The sequence below is a fragment of the Prinia subflava genome, chromosome 2 (genome assembly GCF_021018805.1).
Source record: "Prinia subflava isolate CZ2003 ecotype Zambia chromosome 2, Cam_Psub_1.2, whole genome shotgun sequence".
Classification (NCBI taxonomy): Eukaryota; Metazoa; Chordata; class Aves; order Passeriformes; family Cisticolidae; genus Prinia; species Prinia subflava.
The window spans coordinates 17,005,241-17,028,857 of NC_086248.1; the positions used below are offsets into that span (position 1 = coordinate 17,005,241).

Consider the following 23,617-nt stretch of genomic DNA (forward strand, 5'->3'; position numbering starts at 1 on the left):
AGCTGGACTGAATGGTGGAATTAGCATTGGTAAGGACTGAGACCTCCCTGAGCCTAACTGCTCTCATGTGCAATGCATCTACAAGACAAAACTACATTATTGGAATTTAAAGCCACCCAGAAAGTATGCTGAACACTGCATTACTGGAAGACAATGAGAGAAGAACATAAGTTCTTGCAGCAGAGTTAGTAGACGACATCAAGTTTCATGCTGGACTTGATTTAGACTTCAATTGTGTGAGGTGGTGGCATGGTGAAGAGTGAAAATGATGCCACATGAACTCATAATTGAGATATATAAGGAATTATGTCCTGTATATTGGAATTACATTTTTTAAGTTTTCTTTTTATAGCTTTGAAAGCAGTGTTGTGTGCTTCTGAAATAATAAAATTGTTTTCACATGGTCAATACTGCAAGGTGAGAGGCTCAAAATGACTCTGGTGTATGCGCATAGTCCCTCTGCTGGAACGGGATCTCTTTCAGTGACAAATCAAAAGAATTAATGAGGTTTTTTTATGAATACTAAAATTATCTATGGCAATATTGTAGTGAAGTTGGTAATCTTCAGGTGACTTACAGTAAGCAGCAGCCAGGTCAATTTTTTAACAGTTGCAAACAGATCCACAGTGGTACTTTCTTCATTACTTGGATTCCCAGAGGAGATTTTCAACTGTCATGTGAACAGGTCCTGGAAATATTACACACTCAGGACTTGTTTTCCTGGGAAGTCTTGAGTGAAAGATTTAAAAGCCATATGAACAGGAACCTCTCATTTTGGCTCTGCTCTGTGGAACACTCAACACCTAGAAAAAGGTGTTTTGCTCTTATGTCTAGGGAAATTATTCCTTTATGAAGAAAATTGTATATAAGATTCCTTTTATGAAAATGAATGAGAAAATCTGAAATTTGATATTTAAAATTTGCCTCTGTCATTCACTTGTGTCAGGAGTTTTTTACCAGCAGTTTTGTGGTCTAGGAAAAAAAGTAAGCACAATTACTGGCACCAAGTTAGTTAATCTGAGGTCTAAAGCATAGTTATGGTCTTACATGTGGTTTATTGATATTTGCTTAAATTATTTTAATTAATTTTTATTCAGGTACAGTATATCAAATTCTGAATAGATTAATGCTCAGCTAAGACAGAAGGACAAAATGATCAAAAGGAAGGAAGGATTATACCATTTTCATCACTATTTTTGAGTTTATTCATTAGACAAAAATTCATATCTTGAAGTTGGTTTTATGTAGAAAGAGAAATAAATTAAGAGGAAAACAACAGTTTAAAAGCTGTACATAATCTGTTTCCAGAAGCATGACAAATCTGAACACAAATTTCACCATTTACAGTCATCATGGTTTTTAGATAGCTTTCTACTTAAAACCCCTTATCCTACATCCTGGCACTGCCAGCATGGCACTAGAGCCACAGAGCAGTTTCCCTTCCAGCTGTGCCAACTCTGTTCCCTTCCTCTGTCTGGGCTCCTCTCTTTGCTTTTCAAAATCCAAACACATCTGTTCAGGTAAAGATGATCCCTGAGCCACCTCACATTTGTCTCCAGATTGAACAGTGTTTCGTGTTTATGTTTTGTTGTTTGAGATTTCTATTACCTCAGCTTCCTTCTCCTTTAACAGAGGTTAATGACTTTTCAAAGTTATCTTAAATGAAAGGTAGTGGTTAAGCCTAATAGTTCCACTGAATTTTAATCAAAGCTATAAGAATGTTTTAAGACTTTCTGAAAGTAAGTTTAAAGTTTTACAGGCTATTAAAAGTTAACCTGGCCTTTGACAGCAATAGTGTGGTTTCATCAGCTCACACTGTGAAGAATTAAGGAAGCTGGAGTGCAGAATGAACTCTACATTCCCACTCACATCCACCAGTACTCCATTTAGGTTTTAAATACTACTTACATGTTACTGTGAGATCACTGGAAACCACAGGGTATTCTACTAGCAATCCTGCTGACCTCCACCACCTCTTCCCCTGCTCTAAAAAAATTGGCAGCAAATGTTTCTCTGTCTTTCTGATAAGCTTGACGGATTCGTTACTGCTCTTTAGTTTGCTACAGCTCAGAATAAAAGTAGACATATAAAATTCTTAAGCAGACTCTCAATTTTATTCATACCACTTGATAGCACTGTGTTAACACACATACCATTGCACAAATATGCTAGCAGGTTTTCAACTTGAACTGTTGAAATTAAAGCAAAGAGAGGTGTATTTGGGCAGGTTTTATGCCAGTAGAGAATGCTCTCCTAGAATAGTCCTTTGTCAAATCCAGCTTTTAATAGAAGTGGTTGTAGAGCTCCCTTCATCTACTAGGCTGACAGGTCTGGTGTTAAGTTTCATCCTGTCATGCTTACTTATAATCCTGGTGCCAAAATAAGCCATTCCTTTCAGTCATGGTATTTCTGGTTTGCAAATAATTATGATGTTACCACACCCATTTTAAGTCTCATTTGGTCAATCTAAAAACATGTAGAATTCTTTCCCTCTTTCCTTGTAAAGCAACTTTTCCAGTGTCTTTTCCCTCTACATTATATTTTTCTGTATTATTTACAATTAATCATCACCATGCCAATATTCATTTTATCCCAGTTTTTCCACAGTTTTTATTAATGCAGTGGGAACTGTTTATATGAGGAAGACGTGTACAGTACAAACCATCACAGAAAAGAACTCAATTTTATCCTAGCTAAATTATTTATCCCAGAATACACAGATAAGCCCTGTTTCTTGAGTATGATACAAGAAAAATGTTTATGTCTGCCCAAGTCAGAGATTCCCAAACTCTAGGTCACAGCTGTGAGTAATTGAGGTTGGTGGGTTCAGGAGCCCCACAGATATGCAGCAGGCAATAGAGAGGGGGTGGGTCAAGGGAAAAAAAAAACAGTTTTAGCAATCATTGATGTAACCTATGCCTACCATGCCTTCCAGAACTCAAAGGAGCACTGCCATGAGCAGGGAGTGCTTCTGATGGTTCCCTGTTCCCCATCAAACCCCAGCCCGAGTTCAGACAGCTGAGTCTGGTCCAGCTCACTCCTGGTATCTGTTTACTTGGAGAATAGAAAGAGCATGAGGATCACATCAATCTTCCTCCACTTCTCACGTGCCTTCATCTATTCCTTTCTAACCCTTTTCCTCAGACATTTCCTTTCCACTGAAGGACAGGGCACTGATTATTTAGGAGCAACCTATTTGGTGTCTGCTCTACTCAATTCAGAGAAGGACAACAGGATAAATATATGTGTGACACACAGGAAGGACATTAAGTCTTGGTGTGCCTCATCCTAGTCATTTCTAGGTACACAGAAAAAAATCTGCAGGGCATTTACATCACTTTTCATTATATCCCTTGGGGAACAGGCTCTGTTAACTATGTTAATTTTTTTGCCTGTATCGTGGCTCTTCATGTCCTGCCCAAGCAAGTGGCAACATGCATTCTCTTTTATTTTTCTATCCTTGTGATTCACACGAGCTCTGAAATCTACCAAAACCTTTGATGTTTTAATTTTCTTTGAAAAATAAGAGGGATCATCTATAGGAAGGATCCTTTGCCTTTGGGGAAATTGAGCTCCTGTCCCCACACAGCATATCACAGCCTTACACGAGTTCATATAACCATGATTTCTCTAGAAAGACCACAAGGCAAGAACACAAACTCCTTATCTTTCATCTTCTCTGGCTATCAGACTCTTTCTCCAAATATCCTAATTCCTGACTGTTCAAGAATGTTGTTTTAGAATCACTAAACCTTCTGTTAATTGTTCTAGCCATGCTTTTAAAAAGACTAGTACTTTTTAAGTGGAATCAGGAGCACTTGGAAAAGGTTGGAGAAGAACCAAAAACTCTAAGAATCTCTTTTCTCTTTCTTCAGTCCTTGTGCAGGGCTTTGCTACAATCCTGGCCCATGTCTTTGTTCCTCTCATGCTAACTCTTGCAGCCTTGCTTTGTTGTTACACATGCAATTCATCTTGTCTTTAAATAAATGATATTATTCACTTGATTTTTTTCTTTTATAATATAATAGTTCACTTCCCAGTCCTCTTATATGTTGAGTTCGTGTTTCTTTTTACTACTCTTAAATTTACATGTGAGTCTGCCACATATACATCCTTCTGCTTAGCTCTAGCTATGATTAAGAAGGAAAGAAAAACTGGCACATTTTAAGTGAAATTAAGAGCACCTGGAAAAGGCTGGATGAGAAGAATCAAATAATATAATCAAATAATAGAACCATAGAATTTTTTAAGTAAGAAAATAGCTCTAAAATCACTGAGTCTAACAATTACCCAGAACTGCCAAGTCAACCACTAAACCATATCCCTAAGTGCCATACCCACTGTCTTTTTAATACTTCCAGGGATGGTGACTCCACCACTTCCCTGGGCAGCCTGTTCCAGTGCTTGGCAATGCTTTTGACCAAGAAATTTTTCCTAATACGCAACCTAAATCTCCCATGGCACAACTTGAGGCCATTCCTCTTGTCCTATCACTTTTTACCTGGATAGGCTGACCCCTGCTTGACTACAACCTCTTCAGGTCTCTCCTGAGCCTCCTTTGCTCCACACTAAACAATTCCGGCTTCCTGAGTCACCTCACATGACCCATGCTCCAGGTTCTTCACCGGCTCTGATGCCCATCTCTGGACTAACTCAAGGCCTTTCTTGCAGTGAGGGGCCCAGAGCTGGACACAGCACTGGAGGACGCAGCACACCTCACCAGTGCTGAGTACAGGGACAATCCCTGCCCTGCTCTTGCTGGCCACACCATTGCTGATCCAGGCCAGGATGCCACTGGACTTTGTGGCCACCTGGGCACAGCTGGCTCGTGTTCAGCTGCTGTCACCACCACCCCCTGGTCTTTTGCACAGGGCAGCTTTCCAGCCACCCTGCCCCAGCCTGTCCTTGCAAGGGCTTGTTGTGAGCCAAGGGCAGGATTTGTGGAACTTGACATCTCAGCCTCAGCCCATCGATCCAGCCTGTCCAGATCCCCCTGCAGAGCCTTCCTGGCCTCTGGCAGATCTGTGCTTCTGCCCAGTGTGGTGTCATCTAGAACTGACTGAGGATGAACTTGAATGAACTCAGTTCCCTTGCCCAGACAATTGATAAAGATACTGGTATCTTTAAAACCCAAAGGATACCATTTCTTTGCCAGAGAGATCTGTGTTTCCTATGAGCATTGCCCAGCACAACATAGATCAGTTAAAGTTTGACAAATACTTTAATTTAAACATTTCACAATGAAAAGAACTATTTGTTTTTAAAATAAAGCTTTTGTACTGTTTCTATTTGTGCATGTACTTTAACGACTTTTTTTTTTTTTTTTTTTTTTTTTTTTTTTTTTTTTTTTTTTTTTTTTTTTTTTCCTCGATTCCACCCTGCCCCTCCCTTCGGGAAAATGAGCAACTGAAAGCCATTTGGGACGTTTTCTCACTTTTTGAGTTTGGTTACTGATACTTTGTAACTTTTCAAAACTTCTACAACTTTGGAAGAAGTAGAGCCCAAAGAAGAAAAATGAAACTCTGTAACTTTGTCAGCTTATAACTTTTCAAAAAAATTGAAAAGATATTTAAAATGTAACAGAAAGACAGAATTACAGAGTTTCAGTTTTCTGTTGCTTTACACCTTTCCAGAGCTAAAAAGGTTTTTAAATTTACAAAAGTGCTAAAATGAAAATGTAAAAAATAAGGAATAGAGGTCACAGTTTTTAGTGCATGTCTTATAGAATGGGGAAACTTTGGGGCAAAAACATAGGACAAAGAAAAACTAAAACTCAGATTTGAAGCTATGCAAAGACAATTGTGTAATTTGGTACAATACAAAATAAGATATAATTTCCATTTATTATTAATGTATTTTCTTAATAAATGCATTCTCCCTTATGACTAAGATCCGTGGATCAACCCAAAAGCATTCTACAAGGTCCCAGTTCAGAAAAATGCATATCCATATTTATCTGTACATTTACCAGGTTGCAGTGTCTGGCACTTGGTTGGAGGCTGTAAATAGCAGTGAAGCTCATTTGTGAAGGAGACAGAGCATTCTCAGAGGTCCCTGCTGCAAACTCATTTCCCCAGGCACTAAATTTAAACAGGAATCCCATCACCCTCTGCCCCAAGAGGAAGACACATTTCTTTGATGCTGCCATGATTTATACAAATAACTGTGGGACAGTAAATATTGCTGAGAGTATTTTTGCTTTGTCTGCCTCCATGAATCTTGTGCTGAGTGCCCCTGGGCCAACTCCAGCAGCAGAGAGATGGATCTGCCCAAGCCCTAGGCAGGTCTCCAAAGGCCCAAGAGCTGCAGCCTCAGAAGGGTGCCAGAGACAGATCTCCCATAGAAAAGCAAATTTGCTGGGAAGAAAAGATACAAATTGTGTAACTTTGTGCTGAACACGGTGATGCAACTGATGCAGGGCCCGTCTCCTGTAACCTTTCCGAAGCACCAGAAAACCAAAACATCTGCTCTCCATGGTGCTCATTTAGCCACAGCTGGGTGGGTTGTGCAGCCAGCCCCACCAGTGCTGGGGGAACCTCCTGTCCCAGCACAGGACTTTAATCACTTGCACTGCTAAGCAGTGATGAGCTTCCTGACACCAAAAGCACCTTACCTCCTCAATGGGAATCTGGGTGTGTGTAGATACTCTGAATAAAACCTGAAACTGGAAAGTCCAAGAGATCCAGGAACCTAAATCCCAAAATAATTTGTGAGACTTGCATCAGGAGAGTTTTCACTCAGCAGGAAGGTTCCCTGGGGCTCACTCTATGGCCTGGGGGCTTGGGAGTGGTGGCCTTGTCTCCCTGACAGACTGCTGGAGCCCAGCCACACACAGCCTCTGTGCACTGAGTCCTTACAGCCTCCTCATCCCACAGCTGCTGGGACTGAGGAGTGTTTCTCTCTTGCTCTTGAAAACAAACCCAAAACCGTAGTCATGGATGGTGGTATAAAAATGACAAGAAATTGACTGTGTAGAGTTGGATTTATTTTAATTCATTCTATACACATTAGCTGTAAACATAAAGAAACAAATACAAATGGGGGCACAGGGTGTGTGCTTGTTTTTCAGATGACAATGCTTATTGCATTTACCTATGAAACTGGAAAGACCATAGGAGATGATTATTGATTCAGATTATTGGGTCAATAATGCATGTTTAAGAATATGACTCTGACTGTGTCTTTTTCTGGTCCTTCATTTTTCCTCCATTTTGTTGAATGGTTTATTTATAACATGTCTGTGAATCCAGCCCCTTCTTGTGGGTGATGTCATCTTTCTCATGTATTACACATGCTGCACCCCAGGGAAAAAGGCAGCAACATGATTCAACATTTTACTATTTCTCCTTCCTCTTGGTATATTTACTTTCTATACACATTAGTTTCAAATATCACTGAAGCACCTATTTAAAAATACACATTTATAGAAAGAGAAGAAAAAAAATTACAGATGTCTGTTCAAGTTCATTTTCTCTGTTACTGACATTTCAGATAGCAGGTAAACTGTTCTGCCTGTGTCATTCACTTAAGCGTTGTTTGTAAAGAATTCCCATAGTACTTAACATGTCTGATGGCTAACACTTAGCTTTGGAGAGATTAGTGAAGCCAAGGTGAAATGCTGATTGAGTGAAATAGTAGCAAAATGTTAGTGAAGAGAAACAAGTGCAGCAACCACCCCTAAACAATAAACAAACAAACAAACAAAATCAATCAAACTGAAAAAAACCCTCAACCTGCTATTTCCTCAAATGAAAAAAAAAAAAAAAAAAAAGTTCTCAAATATTGATATTCTCTCAGTAAGAGGTTATTTTTAAGTTTATTTGATTTAGATTTGTTTGTATTTGTTACATATATGAAATATATAAATCTTTGAATCACATCAAAAAGTTACTGGAAAGGAGGATGACAAAAAACTGATTAGAATAACTTTCTGTATTTTGGAGGCAACCTATTTCTCTACACTGCACTGGGAAATCCATCCCCCATCAACCTCCCAGCTGAGCATAATATAAGTCACTCTCAGGAGGCAATGAAATTTCCAGTCCTGGACAACTTTTATGAGCTGGGATTTCATGGCTACCCTTTAGTAAAAAGCTGTGGCTTCCCTTGAAGAAAACATTTCTATTCTACCAGATACTCCCTCTGTTTAAAAGCTTGTCAAAACTTATGATGGAATCAAACTTCTTTTTTTCTGCAACTGTAATATTCAAGGCATCTTATATAGATAGAGCTAAGTGCCTGCTTTAAACCACAAGCCATATAAATTAAATTGAAAATAACTTTTATAATAATGTATTTATACGTGGTATTTCGAGTACTTGCTTTATGTATCACACAAAAGACCAAAATTCTGAATTCTGGGAATCTTTTCTCGAAAAGCCTTTTTGATATATATCGCCTCCAACATCCCAGTTCTTTTACATGCAAAAAGGACATTAATATGAATGAGAGTGATTTGTATGGCAAGGAGACTCTCAGAATCAAGATGCATTAAAAGGTTCTTTGAGGAGGATTTTAGATAGAGGGAAAAAATCCTGGAATTATTTAATGAGTATGATTTGAGTAGTCTATCCTAATATAAAATACACAGTAAGAATTTTCTGACTCTTAATGCAATATTCTAAACCAGTGGCTGTTGGATCGAGTAGTGAATATCTCTTTTAAATCATCTGTACCTGAAAATACTTGAGTTAAAATTGATTCAAGTTTTATTTCTTATATATTCATATATATATTCATCTTATATATATGTGTGCATATATATGTATAGACACACTTCACATTTTATAGACTAAAAATATATCTGGCCAAAAAAATCATGTATAGTCACTGAGGAAAATAGCTAGCTAAGCTTCAGATAAATGTATAAGGTTCTGTCTGGAAAGGCTGAATCCATTAATGAACTGAACTAATAGGTCAAGAAAAGTAATAGCCAAATAAATATTTTATTAGCATTTTGTGAAACTTGCTAATGGTTAAGGCTACTAATCCCACACTAGTGGGAATCTTTGTTCAATATCAGGTCATTTTTCAATACATATTGTCTCCAGTTTCATACAAAGTGACTTTCTGAGCATGACTGGAGAAAGGCATTTTCACATTCATTGGATACTTTAGGCTACAATGGATGAAATCTGCTGCTGTTCTAACTTTCTTTGTGATTAAATGATTGGGGGAATCAAACAGAGCTGTACAAAGATACATTAGAAAAAAAGTCACTTTTAATTGCAATAAATTTTCATAACTGAATTGTCTCTTGAAATAGTAAATTATGAAAAGGCTGGTGTGAGGCAGTAGAAACATTCCTTAGCTCAGGATCTCATTTTCCACAAGTGCAGTGTGGAGATCCAGCCCTGCAAGCACCTCCATTCAGTATGGAGAGGAGTTGTTTGTGAAAGCCAGCACGGATGTGGGATTAGCACAGATGTGGGATTGCGTGTCCCTACCCTCATCATTTGTAAATCCAAGTTTTACTGTTTCCTTTTTGTCTTCCCCTTGGAGTTAAGTCTCTCCCCATGAGAAACTGGTGGAGGTGGGAGTTGCCATGTGCCCCATATGAAGCTGGGGGTCACACGAGCAGCCATGGTACATCTTGCTGCCTAGTGCTCTGGGCACAGACATTTCTCAGAAATTGTTTAACTAGGACAGATCTCGATGGATCAAGCAGCAGAAGCAGCTTCTCAGTTTGCAGGACACACTGGAAACTATCCTGTTGAGGCAGCCCTCTCATAATGGTGCTAAAAACCAGAAAATACGGAGCTCAGTGGGCAGCTGATGGCAGCTGTCTTGTCTTGCCTTTGTCTTAATTTTGGTAGTTTTCTTCCTGTTGTTTCCAATGCAAACCTACTCTACACTGTTTTTCCTGCCTGTGTTTAAGTTCAAATTCAAATGGTATTTGTTCCTTCAAAACCACCATTAACACCAGTGGAACATTTTTAGATTAAGAAACCACTGAACATTAAAAAAAAAAAAAAGCATTAAATCTGTTGCAGTGCAGATGCACCATTTTGATTCAATACCAGTAAAACAACTCAAATGAGTCTGAAATTTCTATCATAATTTATGCTTTTCTATCTTTGGTTTCATCCCTTATTCTTAACTATTTAAAAAAGAGAAAAACTGCAAACACTTTCATGTTTGAAGACAAGACTTTTTATAATTCAGTGATCGCTGAGGGTAGACTGTAACACTGATGTACTGACCAAGGGAGCATTCCTTTCTCAGGATACTAAATCAATTTTACTAATTTATGTTAATATTTGCGAATAGAAAATACTTAATGATTCTCTCTTATCTAGTCCAGATGGATTGATTTCTTTTCCTAAGAGTGCAGTTGATGAAAATATTGTCTAAACTAACTGTGAGCATGCTAGAAGAACATAAACTATATGATTCTTATGTATAATTTAAAAAGCAATTTCAAGGCTCCAGCTCTATATCTGTTCAACATATAAAATTCTCACTCAGCTCTGCAGTTGGAGGAGATTCAATAGAAGTGATTTTACAATTGATTTCAGTAGGTGTTTTGACTACAAGGGAGGAACAAAATTGGCCAACAATATTTGTAAAGTGATTTTGGATTCTTGGGAGTGAAGGCACTACAGTGTAAATTGTTACCATTTTTATGAGCTGGTGTACTCATCCTATCTGAAATTCTCTAAGAAATTCCTGAGTTTTAAAGAATTTGCATCCATAGTCTCATTCTTTGCTCCCCTGTTAATAATGAGCACCCATGTAAACAGGAATGCCACAGCTGTAGAACTGACACTGTATATAATGAGAAGTAGTACATGTCAGTAATAGAGCAGAAGAGGTTTTAAGGCAAATTCCTTCTTGCCTTATCTTTAATCTCATGATTTTTGCATTCCAGTCATACATAGTGGTGACAGCTTCTCTCTGGGACTATTCCATAGATTGAGGTTTAGGTATTCTCCAAAATTGTAGGGGATTTATGATCAAAATCCTGCAGAAACAGGGTTTGTAACCTGTAGCTGTAGTAAATTTAACCAAGGTCTGTTCCCTGGCTCGGAAGCCAGCTGGCATGATCTGCCCACATCTATGCTATTAAACTCTCTTTCCAAAACAGAGTGTCTGAATCCAAACTGCCTATTGGGAATGATCTTTGGCCCATGTTAATTTCCAAATTGTTCCAGTGATTTTTTGGAAGAGTGCTAGCATTCACCAGCCAAAACCATGTCAGGGATTTTGTCTTCTAGCAATTCAACAATACAGACAGCTGAGTTCCAGTGCCTGGACTATGTGCTGACTCTGCTTTAATTTTTCTGTTTAGATGTGCTTTCTATCTATTCCTGGTGCTTTTTATTTCCTGAGCACATGCTCTACCTGCAGGATAACATATCAATGGAAATTGTTTGTGATCTGTCATCAGAATAAAACTGTTAACTCTTTGAGTCCTTGAGTGGACAGAGATATCCAATGTGAAATCCTGAGCTGGATGCTGGGAACACCAAACACCTTATTTTTCAGTGAGGCTGCAGGCAGCTCCTCACCCAGCACAAAGGGGGAGAAAAATCTGCCACGGATGGATTCAGAAATCTACCATGGATGGCAAATTGATACCAGGTGTCTAACTTATCAGTACAGTACTACTTGGACACTTACTCTCATGGTAGTATATGTACTTAAAAGGATTTGAGTAAAGTTGCAGGTTTTCCCACATTGTTCCTTAACTTTGCATGACTGATACAGCAACTTTAGTAATGTTTGCTCAATTGCATTTGTGCATGAAAGACTGTGATTCCTATAAATATTTATATCTGTTCATTTATGAAAAAAAAAAAATACATGCTCAGGAAAATGCTAGTGGGAGAACTTGTGTGCAAGAGATTGATATGAGGAAAGCAAAGAAAAATATTTTTGAAAAACTACTGCCACAGTTGCTCAAATATCTTAAGCATTATTGTAAATATTTTCCATTTGTATGTGACTTTGTATATATTTGCTTGTTTTCCAAATGCAAAATACATTTGTGAAAACTTGATATTTTATATCTGACTGACTAATATAGTGGAAATATACAAAAATGTCTACTCACAAAAAGCTTTTCTTTGGGACTGGAAAAGTCTCAGGTCATCACAGATACACAGGATTCATATTTCAAAAAGGCAGTTATCTGGGGGAGGTGATGATGGTATTTTTGCTGCTATTTTCCCTTTTACAGACATTAACAACCATTCTGTTTGTGGAACAATTCACATCAACTGCTGGCAAAATGAGGATGGATAGTTTTAGCAGTTTAAGTAGGTGGTTTTCAGAAATCTAGTTGAATTCAATTTTGCAACAGTATTGACTTTGATAACCCACAATTGATGAATGACCACAAATAGATGAGGAAAACAAAGCTGTTTTCAAGTTATGGCAGCCCATAGCCCAAAAAAAAGAGATAGTAGTCGAAGTTCCTAAGGGCAAAAACAGGTAGGCATTCCTCATTGTTTTGCTACCCTTTTTCTACTCGTTAAAAAGAGTGCTACTGTCAGAGGAGCAGTTTGCTTCTGACTCCTGAAGAGTACGAGCACTAAAATTCAAAGAACAAGGTGAATGAAATTAGGTGAATGAAAGGCAGGCTTTAAAGAGATTTAGGGAATATTATTACAATAAGATTATGCAGACAAAGGAAGTCTCATCAAGTAAAGGCTAGGCTCAAGTGTAAGCTACTTTACAGACACAAAATCGAAGTTCTTATAGTATTGACTTGAGAAAGCAAATCTCAAGACTAATTTTTGCATATTTATTTATGCATATTTGGTGTCTTAGAGAAAGGAAAAAACCCACCTAGTTGTACATGTGAAATGCCAGAATGCCACATTGGTATCAAACTCAGCAGGAAAATTATAACTGAGATCTAGATTTTCTTTTTCACTGTGCCTTTCTTGGACTATCCTGTTCTCTTGTGCAGATGAGTCCTCCTTCATTCTCTGTGTACACTTCAGTATTTGTTAACACTATATTTTGAGAAAGTATGACCTGTATTTTAAAGTATATATGTGAGTTGATTTTGCTTGAAGATGGTCATGATCTTTTAATTGAATTTGTACAGTCTGATCTATCATAGATATGCAAAAATCAGAGTAATGCCAATAAATGTGAGACTTTAAGGGAAAGGGCCAAGATCTTTTTATTCTGGCTGTTGTGGGAATTAATTCTAGAGCTGGAGATATTTGTTAAGGGTGGTTTGCTTGTTTGGTTTTGTGTGATTTCTTTCTGGTTTGGTTTTGCCCTATATTTGGGTGGGGGGATCTTGAGGGAATTTTTACTATTCTATCAAAATGTTAATAGACTATAAAAAGATTGTCTTAAAACTTACAAAACTCCAGGGACAACACTTTAAGTCCAACAGATGAAAATGTCATGAAATTCTCAGGACTTAAAGTTACAGATTTTAATGGACACTACATTTTAGTCATTTGGAGTGGTCCAGCCAGCAAGTAATTTTAATGAAAATCGAAATACATATGTATGTGCCTGTATTAAGTCTGCAATTATGCAAATGTGTGTAGGTATCTGTGTGGGTCTATGTTATCTACAGTTTTCACACATTTCTTCTAGGGTTAGATCTAACATTCAGACTTGAGAATATAGTATACAAACTGAAATGCCAAGTATTTTTTCCCCAAATGTGCTTCTATGATTTCTTCCATGAAAAACTGAGCCAACACCCAGGCTGCAGTACCTCTACAGTGATAGTTTTAAGATGTGGTAACTTTTGGGTTAGCAATCCAAAAACACTTTCAAACACTAGATATGGGACATTCTCAGTGTGTCACGCAGAAATTCCCTCTGGCATTAAGACCTGATATAGAACTGAAGCTTGACTTTCCAAAGCAGTAATAACTCTTCTCACTCAGGGGGAACCAAAGAGAAGACTTCAGTTAGACACATTTGAGACAGCATGGAGGTGACCTTAGTCTGTTCTAGAAGATTTCTAGTTTGTCTTTGGTTAACTGTGACAGAACTTGAATTAAAAAACTCTATAGGCTTTAAAACAACCAACCTCCACCTCCCAACCCCTGGACAAAAGACCAAAGTATCATCGAATACTCTCAGACCATTGTTTCAATATCTTCTAAAATACCTTAAAAATGCTTTTTGAAACTTGTTATGTACAGAAAGGATAGTGGTATGGTGGCTGTATATAAAGATTTTATTTCATTGATTTACAGATCAGCTTAAACTTCCTATGTTTACTATGACATGTCACATTCAAACCCTTATTTCACATCAGTTACACATCTCCATTCACACAAAAATATACTACTACAACAGACTCCTGAAATGATATAGATTTCCTTCAGTGTTCTCAATAGGGCTGATAAGTCAAACAGAAATCACTTGTTATCCAAGAATTGCTTTTTGAAGAAATGAGCTATTCAGCTGTTGGGATAGGGAAGAAACGGGCAAAATGGGAAAAGCTGTGCTTAAGAGTCATACAAAATTCTCTGGAACTTCTTTATTTATTGAGTTGACTCTGCCCAGGTCTAAAGGTTTCTATCAGCTACAGCTGAAGTTGATTAGAATTTTTCTATTATTTCCTGGGTATTAAGGGTAACCAACACCCATCCCCCCCATCCCAGCAGAAAGGAAGGTATTAGCAGTTGATACCTTCAACCCTGTGTAAGCTTGCAGAAGTACAGACATTAAAGACAATTGAGAGACGTGTCTTGTATATTTCCTGGGATATGGGAATATGTCTACTGGCAGGAGCTCTAGAAGGTTAATTTCTGCAATAGATGGTTTGTATTAATTACAAATTTTGAATTTGTAACAATATAATTCCATCATTTCTATAAAACAATATTTAATATACAACAAACTTTCACCACATAAACACATTAAAAACACCTTTTTATAGTTTCAAGAATTGATTACAGGTTTCTCATAAAAACATTTTCATAACTAGAATCTTAATACAGAATGATTTTTTCTATGCCAAAATACATTTAGATGGTAAATTGTTTGTAGAAAAAGATACAGAGAGAAATGGGGTTTGCTGGCATGTGATCCATTTTATTTCATTCTTTCATGGTCAACTTTAAAGCAAAGTTTAAAAATGTCTGTCATAAAATATTTTATTGTTTTATCCAGAGTCTTAACCAGAAAATAAGGAAGCTAATTGACTTATTCTGTTTCAGTGTCTCTCAGGCATGCCCAGAACAGCACTTAGTACACACTACGTGGACCATAACTACCTGTCGAGGGTTTTTTTTTTTGAAAGATATAACATTCCCATTAACTTTCAGCTTTAGGTGCCCACAGAACGAGGAGTGGATTCACTGTAATAGCTGAATTGCATTTACCAAATGCAACACCAGAAAAAGAAAAATCCACATAAAACCACATAGGAAGATTGATCACACATTTTTATTAGAGTCTTTTGAACAATTGCATTATGTTGTTCCTTTATTTAAAAACTCTTGCAAAAAAAAGACATTGGAGTGGACTGGTTTCAACCCTGAGCATTAACACTGCATATCAAGTACTGTAGTAAAGAAGCTGGTTAAGTTTGTAGCACTAGCACAAGTCACTGATATTAATCCTCTAGGTGATCAGGTTTTTACAAAAAAAATACATAGTTTTCAATAAATAATGCTTAATTTTACAACTTTGATACAGCAATGTCATACACTGTTTTGACACATACTAAACTCTGCATGCTATATAGTCTACTAGAAGACAAAACTTTGCCATGCATTTTCTTTTTCTAGTGCTAGAAAACACTTTGTCCTCCAGTGCATTGCCTCAAGCAGCCTTACCATCTTCCCTCTCTCACAGCAATAGGCCGTGCACTGGCATGCAAAAACCTCAAGAAAAGGTTTCCCCCCCACCATCACTCAGACTTCTAAACAAAAGTACTTTTCAGCTTTTCCCCCCAAGACCTGGAGTGGCTATGAAAACTAATTTCATGTGGCCTTGAAAAGTCTTTGAAATTACATATTTTAAAAGTGTCATGCTTGAAAAACTGCTCTAAAACATTCAATTTCCCCCACCTGTGGCCATCATGCAACATCATTGAAATGTTGTAACCATCAAAAGTCCCACATTGGAAAACAGGCCTCCATTTTAAAACAGCCCACCAAAAAATAAAAAGGAATAAGAAAAAAAGTATCACAGCATTTATGTAAAGACTCCAAAACGCCAACATATGTACAAGAGCAAAACCAGATACAAATTGTAAATGAACTAACAATGGCATATAACTCTTCTCCCTGGCTTTGCCAGGAGTTGAGGCAAGTTGGTTTTGGAGATAAGCAGGACGATGGAAACAAAAACAAATTGTGACAATGGGAGTTCCCGGATTAATCATTATTATTTGATCAAATTTCTTCAAGCAGTAAATCAATGTCTTGATTTTACTGGAAGTGTGAATTACCAAAATCTAAAGCCTTAGTCAATAATTCTAAATCAAACCTACTTCTGAACTTTCACAAGTCTTAGAATTTTGGCACCCTTGCACTTTTTCATCCTGCAAGATTGCACTTCACAGAAAATCCAGATCTAACTAACCACAAAAGAAGAAATTTGATTAATTAATAAGGATTGAAACCTCCATTCTCACACTTCCAGGTTGTTGTTCATCATTGAAAACCATTCACCCCTTCTTATCCATATTGCTTTAGGGGTTTCCTTGTATCTACAGAAGTCATTCCTTTTAAATTGCTGTCAATCACATTTTTTCTAAGAGTTTTTAAAATATTCCTATCTTTGCACTGGCATAAGTATTGGGTTTTCTAAGAGAATCTCACCCCAAAGAAGGTATTACTTTTATACATGAAACATTACGAACTTTTGCTTCCCTTTTTGTAAGTCATTCTACATTTTCTGCACATTTGTGCTTTATATTGAATATAAAAATAGGTCTTTAAAACTCTATTTACTTTAAACTCACTAAAAAACTACTTGCTTGTGAAATTCTCTTACAAATTCACTGCATCCATGTAGAGAAGATAAAACTAATTAGGCAGTTAATTGGTATAGGTAGTGTGCAAAAAAATTAAAAATGAAAACAATCACAGCCTTGGATGTGAATGAGGGGAAAGGAAATTAATCAAAGAAATACAACTGTATAGTAGGGGAAATGTAAGGCAACTCATTGTATTAAGTTTTTGTTCTTTATTTTTTCCTGGCCTTTCTTACAAGTGAAGGTTAGGAGGAGCTAAGACACCTATCCTGCCAGCAGCCCTTGAGGCAAAAACTCCCATTGAGCTCAATGAGAATTTTTTAATTTTATTTTTTTAACCAGAGCAGGTTTAAGGCCTTACTAGGCAACAATTATGAAGATGTAAAACGGAATTCATGAACTGTTTTGATTATCAAACACCTAAAACTTCTATGGCCCTGACTTTGACCCCACACCAGTTTCCCCCTGGCGTAACAACAGAGTTGCACTTTCCTGGAAAAGGCAGGAGTGAAGGATCATACTGCACGCATGCAAATCACATTCAATAGACTTGAAGTTCCATCTGAATGTCAGTGAATGCCTAAAAAGCATGTAGCACTTACAGGAGGCTTGGAATGAGCCTTTCTACCACATTTGGTAAAGACTGCACCTAAAGAAAGAAAATTATTTCTTAATTGTGGTTCTTTTAAAAGGAAGGGAAAAAACAGAGTAAAAACATCAAAAGGGGAAAAAAGGTTGCAAAAATGTTCACTTTAAAGATAAAGAGAATCAGTATGTTTGATTAGGTTTTACATTGAGTTGACATCCTCAGTGTTAGTAAAGAAATTGTCTTTCAACATAGAAAAGCTCATTTTTCTCCCTCCTATCACTGAGTCCTATTACAGGTAGAATAGAATAGTATTGTACAGAGACAAATGCAAGGAATGTGGGGAAAAAGGCCACAGGAGATACCAGGCCTGCAACAGGACTGCTCTAGCATGTCAACAAAGATTCCTATGCACATAAAAACAAAAAAGGAAGGAGAAACAGAAGGTATGCATATTATTAATGACAAAATAAGAAAGAGCAGCTTAGCAGATGCTATTTTTCGTGAGTAGAAGATTGTTTTTTACTCTCACTGAGATCAGTAGGAGCTTAGGCATTCAACAGCATCAGACTTCAGCCCTAACTATGCAGTGGCTTAAACAGAACACTACCTAATTTTTCCTTGAACAATATGCAATAATAAACTCTAAACTAAAAGTAATTTAAGTGTTTGGCCAAAAAAATTGTTTCCCTGCACCATATACCTTCACTCAAAATATTCCTCTGATATAGTACAGCATAATTCCCATTTAGAAGAAAGAAAAGATATACTTCTGAGTGGGTATTATATTCTTTGACTAAAGTAGACCTGTTGCTCTTTTAAAATATGCCTGACTGATCTTTAAGTGGATCATTTAAATCAGCTATCCTTGAGTAATATTTTAAATGGTAATTTTAAAAACAGCTTTCAAAAATATATGCAAGTTAAAACTTTTATAGGCTGAGACACAGACCTTATTACAATGCAAACTAAATGCAGCCTGTATTTGACCATAATCATTCATAACTCATTGAACATCTGTAAAGCACAAATGTTTAATGACACTGCCTATTATCACTTTAATAAACAAGGATGCATATCAGAAGAAAGGGACAGAAAGAACAAGTCACCCTACTCTCATGATAGCTTGAAGAATTACTAAGAGAATTTTGGCTCAGTTTTAAGACTTAGAACCTGATCAACTTACTCCATCACCCTAGCCCAAACCGGGATTTTTGATAGCAGGATAGTGAATGGCTAGGCTAGAGCACTTCAGTGTATCTATTTTCTTTCAGTCTTTTGCCTTAGAAGAGATAAATGTCATTTGTTTTCAATCTGATTTCTAAGTTATTACATGGAGAACACACTAATCATTTGAGACCAAAAACTGAAAATTCAAGAAACTCTGTTTTATTGAGGACTATCCATTGCCAAGGATATCTTGTATATCGTAATTAAGTTTGTTTTAAAACACAGTTTCTCATAAAGAATTATCACAATGCAAGACATAAATTTGAGTTCCCAGATATGCTATATCTCTTTTCTGATAGCAAAGATTTAGGCCAAACAACTTTTATTTAGAATCATGAGTGTTTTATTATTATTATTATTAGAAAGAGATCAGATTATATTAATCATTTTACTACCAGTTTAACTAACCTAAAGTAAGATATCTCACCACTTAAATGCCTAAGAGTTGTCTTTGATTAAACATAACATGCATGCAGGTTTTAATGTTATGTTTTATTATGCCTTACAAATGCGTATGCAGGATTTTCATTTCAGCAAGTCTGAAAGCCTGTAGCAGTGGTTGCCACCAAAATACCAGCACAGTGAATTGTCCCTGTAAACAGCTGGATCATTAATTAGCGGAGAAAAAAAAAAAAAAAAAAGTAGTAATAATTTACCAATGCCTATCAGATAAAAAAGTAAACTTGTTGAGAAACAAACTTCCACCTCGTGAGTCTGTTTATTGCCATCAGCAGCTATTTCAGAGCACGCAACTGAAATCCGATGGCTTCTAAAGTCCAAAAAAAGAAATAAAAGTTTTAAAAAAAAGAAAAGAAAAAGAAAAAGCACACTGACAAAGTCTGCCTACCTACAGCAGAAGCTCGTATCCCCCCTTGCCCTGCCTGCCTGCCCGGAGCGCCGGGCGGCTCTCCGGAGAGGCCGGGGCCACCCCGGCGGGCCGAGCGCTGCGCGGGGCGGAGGAGATGCAGCACCGCTACCCTCAGCATCCCCACCTCCAGTCTGGCCCTGGCTATCCATCAGCAGCGGGAGAGGGGGAGGAAAAGCCCGGCGGGCAGGAGACCGGGAGCACGCAGGGGGCGAGTGTCCTTCCCGGCCCCGCCCGGAGCCCCCGCCCCGAGCGCGGCCGGGGGCCGGGGCCGCCCCGGGAGCGGGGAAAGGCGGCAGGGCCCGCAACAGCCGGGGCGAGCCAGCCTCCGCTGCCCGGAGCGGCCGCAGCAACCCCGCCCGCGGAGCGCAGCCGGTGGGAAAAAAGCACCAGAGGAGGGAAAAAGGAAAAGAAGCAGTCCTGATCTCCTCCCCCCGAGCTCCGATCATGCACAACAGCCTACAGCTACCGCTGCTCCGCGGCGAGGGTGACAACACGGCATCTCCAGCGTTACTGCTACAGACACTAATTGCGATACGAGTTTCTATCAGTTCCAGCTGATTTATTAAAATTGTAAAGATACAGACTTTCAGCATTAAAAAAAAAAAAAAAAAAAAAAAAAAAAACAGGCTATGATGTTGACAGTGCACAAGTCTGCTTTTGCCATCATTTGCTACAAAATATGCAGATGGTCTGTACTTTAGATTATATTGCACAACATGAGAAACTTTTAAACTATGTGCCTTTTTTCTTTCTTTTTTTTTTTTTTTTTTGCTAAAATCGAGAATCCAGTTTCATACCTTCCATCTGGGGCCCCATCCACATATCACAGCGTATGAGATACATAAAATCCTACTATAGTACAGTACATATACAATCTTTTAAACTAAGATAACAGCTCTGAGGTCTATATCACCATTTTCAATAAATCTTTACCTACAAATATTGAACAAATCTGAACTATAGCTGTACAAAAAAAGTGTTTGTTTCTTTCTTTTTAAACCACAAGGCCTTTAGATGCAAGGATTATTTTTTAAAATTTTAATCCTTTTAAAACCAGGACGTAACGTACCAACAAACTTGCATGCTAAAAACAGAGAAAAACAAAGAAAATAAAAGGGAAGAAGTGCCTGAAAAGTCTTACTGAAAAAACACAGCAAGAATGTTCCCTTTTCACTGTACAAAAATACGCCTGAAAATATATTAATTTTTAAAAAAGACTGAGGTCTGTTATGTATCAAAAATGTTTCAATACCTTTTTGTACTGAGGTCTAGGCTGTCTGGTATTCAATCAAGGAGGTATAAGGGAACAAGTTACAAAAAAAAAAAAAGTTGGCAAGTAGAAATCACATTTGTAAAACCATAAACAATTTGATCTGAAAAGTAAACTCTGATCTTAAGTCAGTTCAGTTATTTGTAAGCGTTTGTACAGTCTGCATTTTTTCAAGCTCCCTGCAGCTTTGTTAAGAATCGGATGCATAGAAGACATCAGTTTTCTCCCTCTAAAAAAAGTTGCAATGGTCCCTTTCGGAAACATACAAACAAATTAAAAAAAATCGTAACAGTTCGTTAAGATCTCTCACGGGAAAAAAAAATAAAAATCCACAAACCCCCTTGAGTAACAGTTGTGCTGCCAAAAGACTTCTTTGCAGACCATCTTCCAGACTTCAATCAGAGACCGACAAGCTTCAAACAGCGCCTTCTGTATCATTTTTCCCCCAGTCCCATTTGCCTTTGCTGTTGCTGTTGTGATCACCAAACGTAATAAAAATTAAAAAACACAAAAATAAAATTAAAAAAAAAATAAAACCACAACTCCCGGGCTCGGAACTAACTTCGAGATTTTTTTTTTTTTAAGAAAACAAGATTATTTTTTTAATCATTATCATGATCATCATCATAATCATCACCGCCGGCGTCGCGCCGCTCCAGCTCCGCCGCTCTCGCCGCCCGCCCTGGCCGCCGCCCCCGCTCAGTACGTGAACACCAGGTCGGAGAAGTTCGCTTCCAGCCAGTCGCCCGCGATCATCTCGCTCAGCTCCGGGGTACAGTAGTCGGGGAATTCGAAGTGGGAGCCGAGGCTGCCCTCGCTGAAGGAGTCCAGGTCCTTGTCCACCAGCGACAGGGAGAGGTTGCCGGCGGCGGCGCCCGCCCCCAGCTCGGCGGCGGCGTGGCCGTGCTGGGAGAAGTTGAGGCTGAGGTCGAAGAGCAGGTCGTCCGCCTCCTCGCTGCCGGCCGACGAGGTGGAGATGGACCGGGAGGAGGCCGGGGAGAGGCCGGGCGGCTGCTGCGGCGGCGGCGGGCCCTGCTTGGTGATGTTCTTGAAGCTGTAGTAGAGTCTGCTGCCGCCGCCCGCCGCCGCGGCGCCGCCCCGCACCTCCTCGTACAGGCTGGCCCCCTCGGTGGACTCCGCCGAGGAGCTCAAGGTGGGGCTGGCCGGCACTTTGGCCACGTTGTACCGCCGCAGCTGCTGCGGCCCCGGCTCCTCGTCCTCGTCCTCCTCCTCCGCCTCCTGCTTGATCCGCAGCTGCAGCTCGTCCTCGTCCTCCTCCTCATCCTCCTCCTCGTCCATGAAGACGCACTTGACCGTCTTGCTGCTCACTTTTAGGGTGCCGAAGACGTACTCGTCTCCCGCGTAGTCCCCGTGGTGGGCGGTTTTGGCTCCGGGCTTGGGAGGCGAGGAGCCGGAGGAGGCTTTCAGCTTGCTGCACTTCTTGCTGGAGCTCTTGGCGCTCTTGCTGCCACCGCTGCCGGCGGGCGCGTTTTTCTCGGGACTTTGGCTGGCGTTGGGCTTGGCCGACGGGTCCATTTTGGGCTTTTTCCTGGGACGGTACTTGTAGTCGGGGTAATCGGCCATGTGCTTGAGCCGCAGCCTCTCCGCCTCCCGGATAAAAGGGATCTTCTCGCTGTCCTTCAGCATTTTCCACCGCTTGCCCAAGCGCTTGGAGATCTCCGCGTTGTGCATGTCCGGGGACTGCTCCATGATTTTTCTCCGCTCGATCTTGGACCACACCATGAACGCGTTCATCGGTCTCTTTATGTGCCCCGACGCCGTTTTGCACCAGTCCGGGTCGCTCTCGTCTAAAGCGACGGGGCTGCAAGCCATGAACTCGCCCTCTTCGGTGTCCATCGCTTCCCGGGGCAGGTTGCTCTCCGCCTCCGTACTCTCCGCCTGCTGCACCATGGTGGGCTCTCGCCGAGGCGCCGCTCCCCTCCGAGCCAACAAAGCCGCTCCGCCGCCGCCCCCTCCCACCGCCGCACCTTGCCCCTGCTGCGAGCCGCGCCGAGCCGCTCGGAGCGCCGAGGCGGAGCGGGCGGGCCGGGCGGGCGCTGTGGCCGAGGCGCCGCTCGCAGCGCCGGCGGTGGGGCCGGCCCGGGCCGGGTCGGGCGCGGCTGGGCTGGTGCGCTGGGCGCGCGCTGTGCCCGTGCCCGGCCTCGCGCCGCCGCCCGCCCTGCGCGCGCTGCCCGTTCTGCGAAACTCCCGGCTCCGCGCCGCGCGCGTTATCAGCGCCTCATATGGGTGACATCACTGCCGCCGCCGGCCAATGGGGCGGCGCGGCGCCGCCCGCCGCCACGCCCACCCGCGCGCGCTGACACACCCCCGCGCGGGGCGGCCGCGGGCGGGGGCGCTGCCGGCGCTCCGCGGCTCTCGGCGGGCCCGGCCCGGCCCGGCCCGGCCCGGGGGTCGGCAGTGCCGCCGTGGGGGCTTTGCTGCCGGCCCCGCCGCCGGGCGCGGAGCGGTGCGGAGCGGAGCGGGGCGGGGCCGGGCCGGGCCGGGCCGGGCCGGCGGGGCGGCGGTGGCTCCCCCGAGTCTCGCTCTCTCCAGAGGCCGCGGGACCCCGCGTGGCCGGGCGCGGGCGGCAGGGGGCGCTGGCGCTCCGCGGCCGCCGCAGCGGCGCGGCCTCAGCCCCCGCGGGCACCGCCGGGCCCGGCCCCGCCCCGCCGCGGGGTGCGGGCGGATCGCGGCGGGCACGGCGGGCCCCGCTCCGCACACGGGCTGGACCCCCGGAGGAGCGCTCCA

The 23,617-nt window shown here is 40.7% G+C and overlaps 1 protein-coding gene across 1 annotated transcript; it reads right to left on the reverse strand.

Annotated features, from left to right (window-relative positions):
* Nucleotides 1-21,351: 21,351 nt before the first annotated feature.
* On the reverse strand, nt 21,352-22,924 carry SOX11 (SRY-box transcription factor 11). Its single transcript, XM_063389175.1, has one exon. The coding sequence runs from the start codon at nt 22,778-22,780 to the stop codon at nt 21,569-21,571; it is 1,212 nt and encodes a 403-aa protein (XP_063245245.1). The 5' UTR covers nt 22,781-22,924; the 3' UTR covers nt 21,352-21,568.
* Between the last annotated feature and the right edge of the window lie 693 nt (nt 22,925-23,617).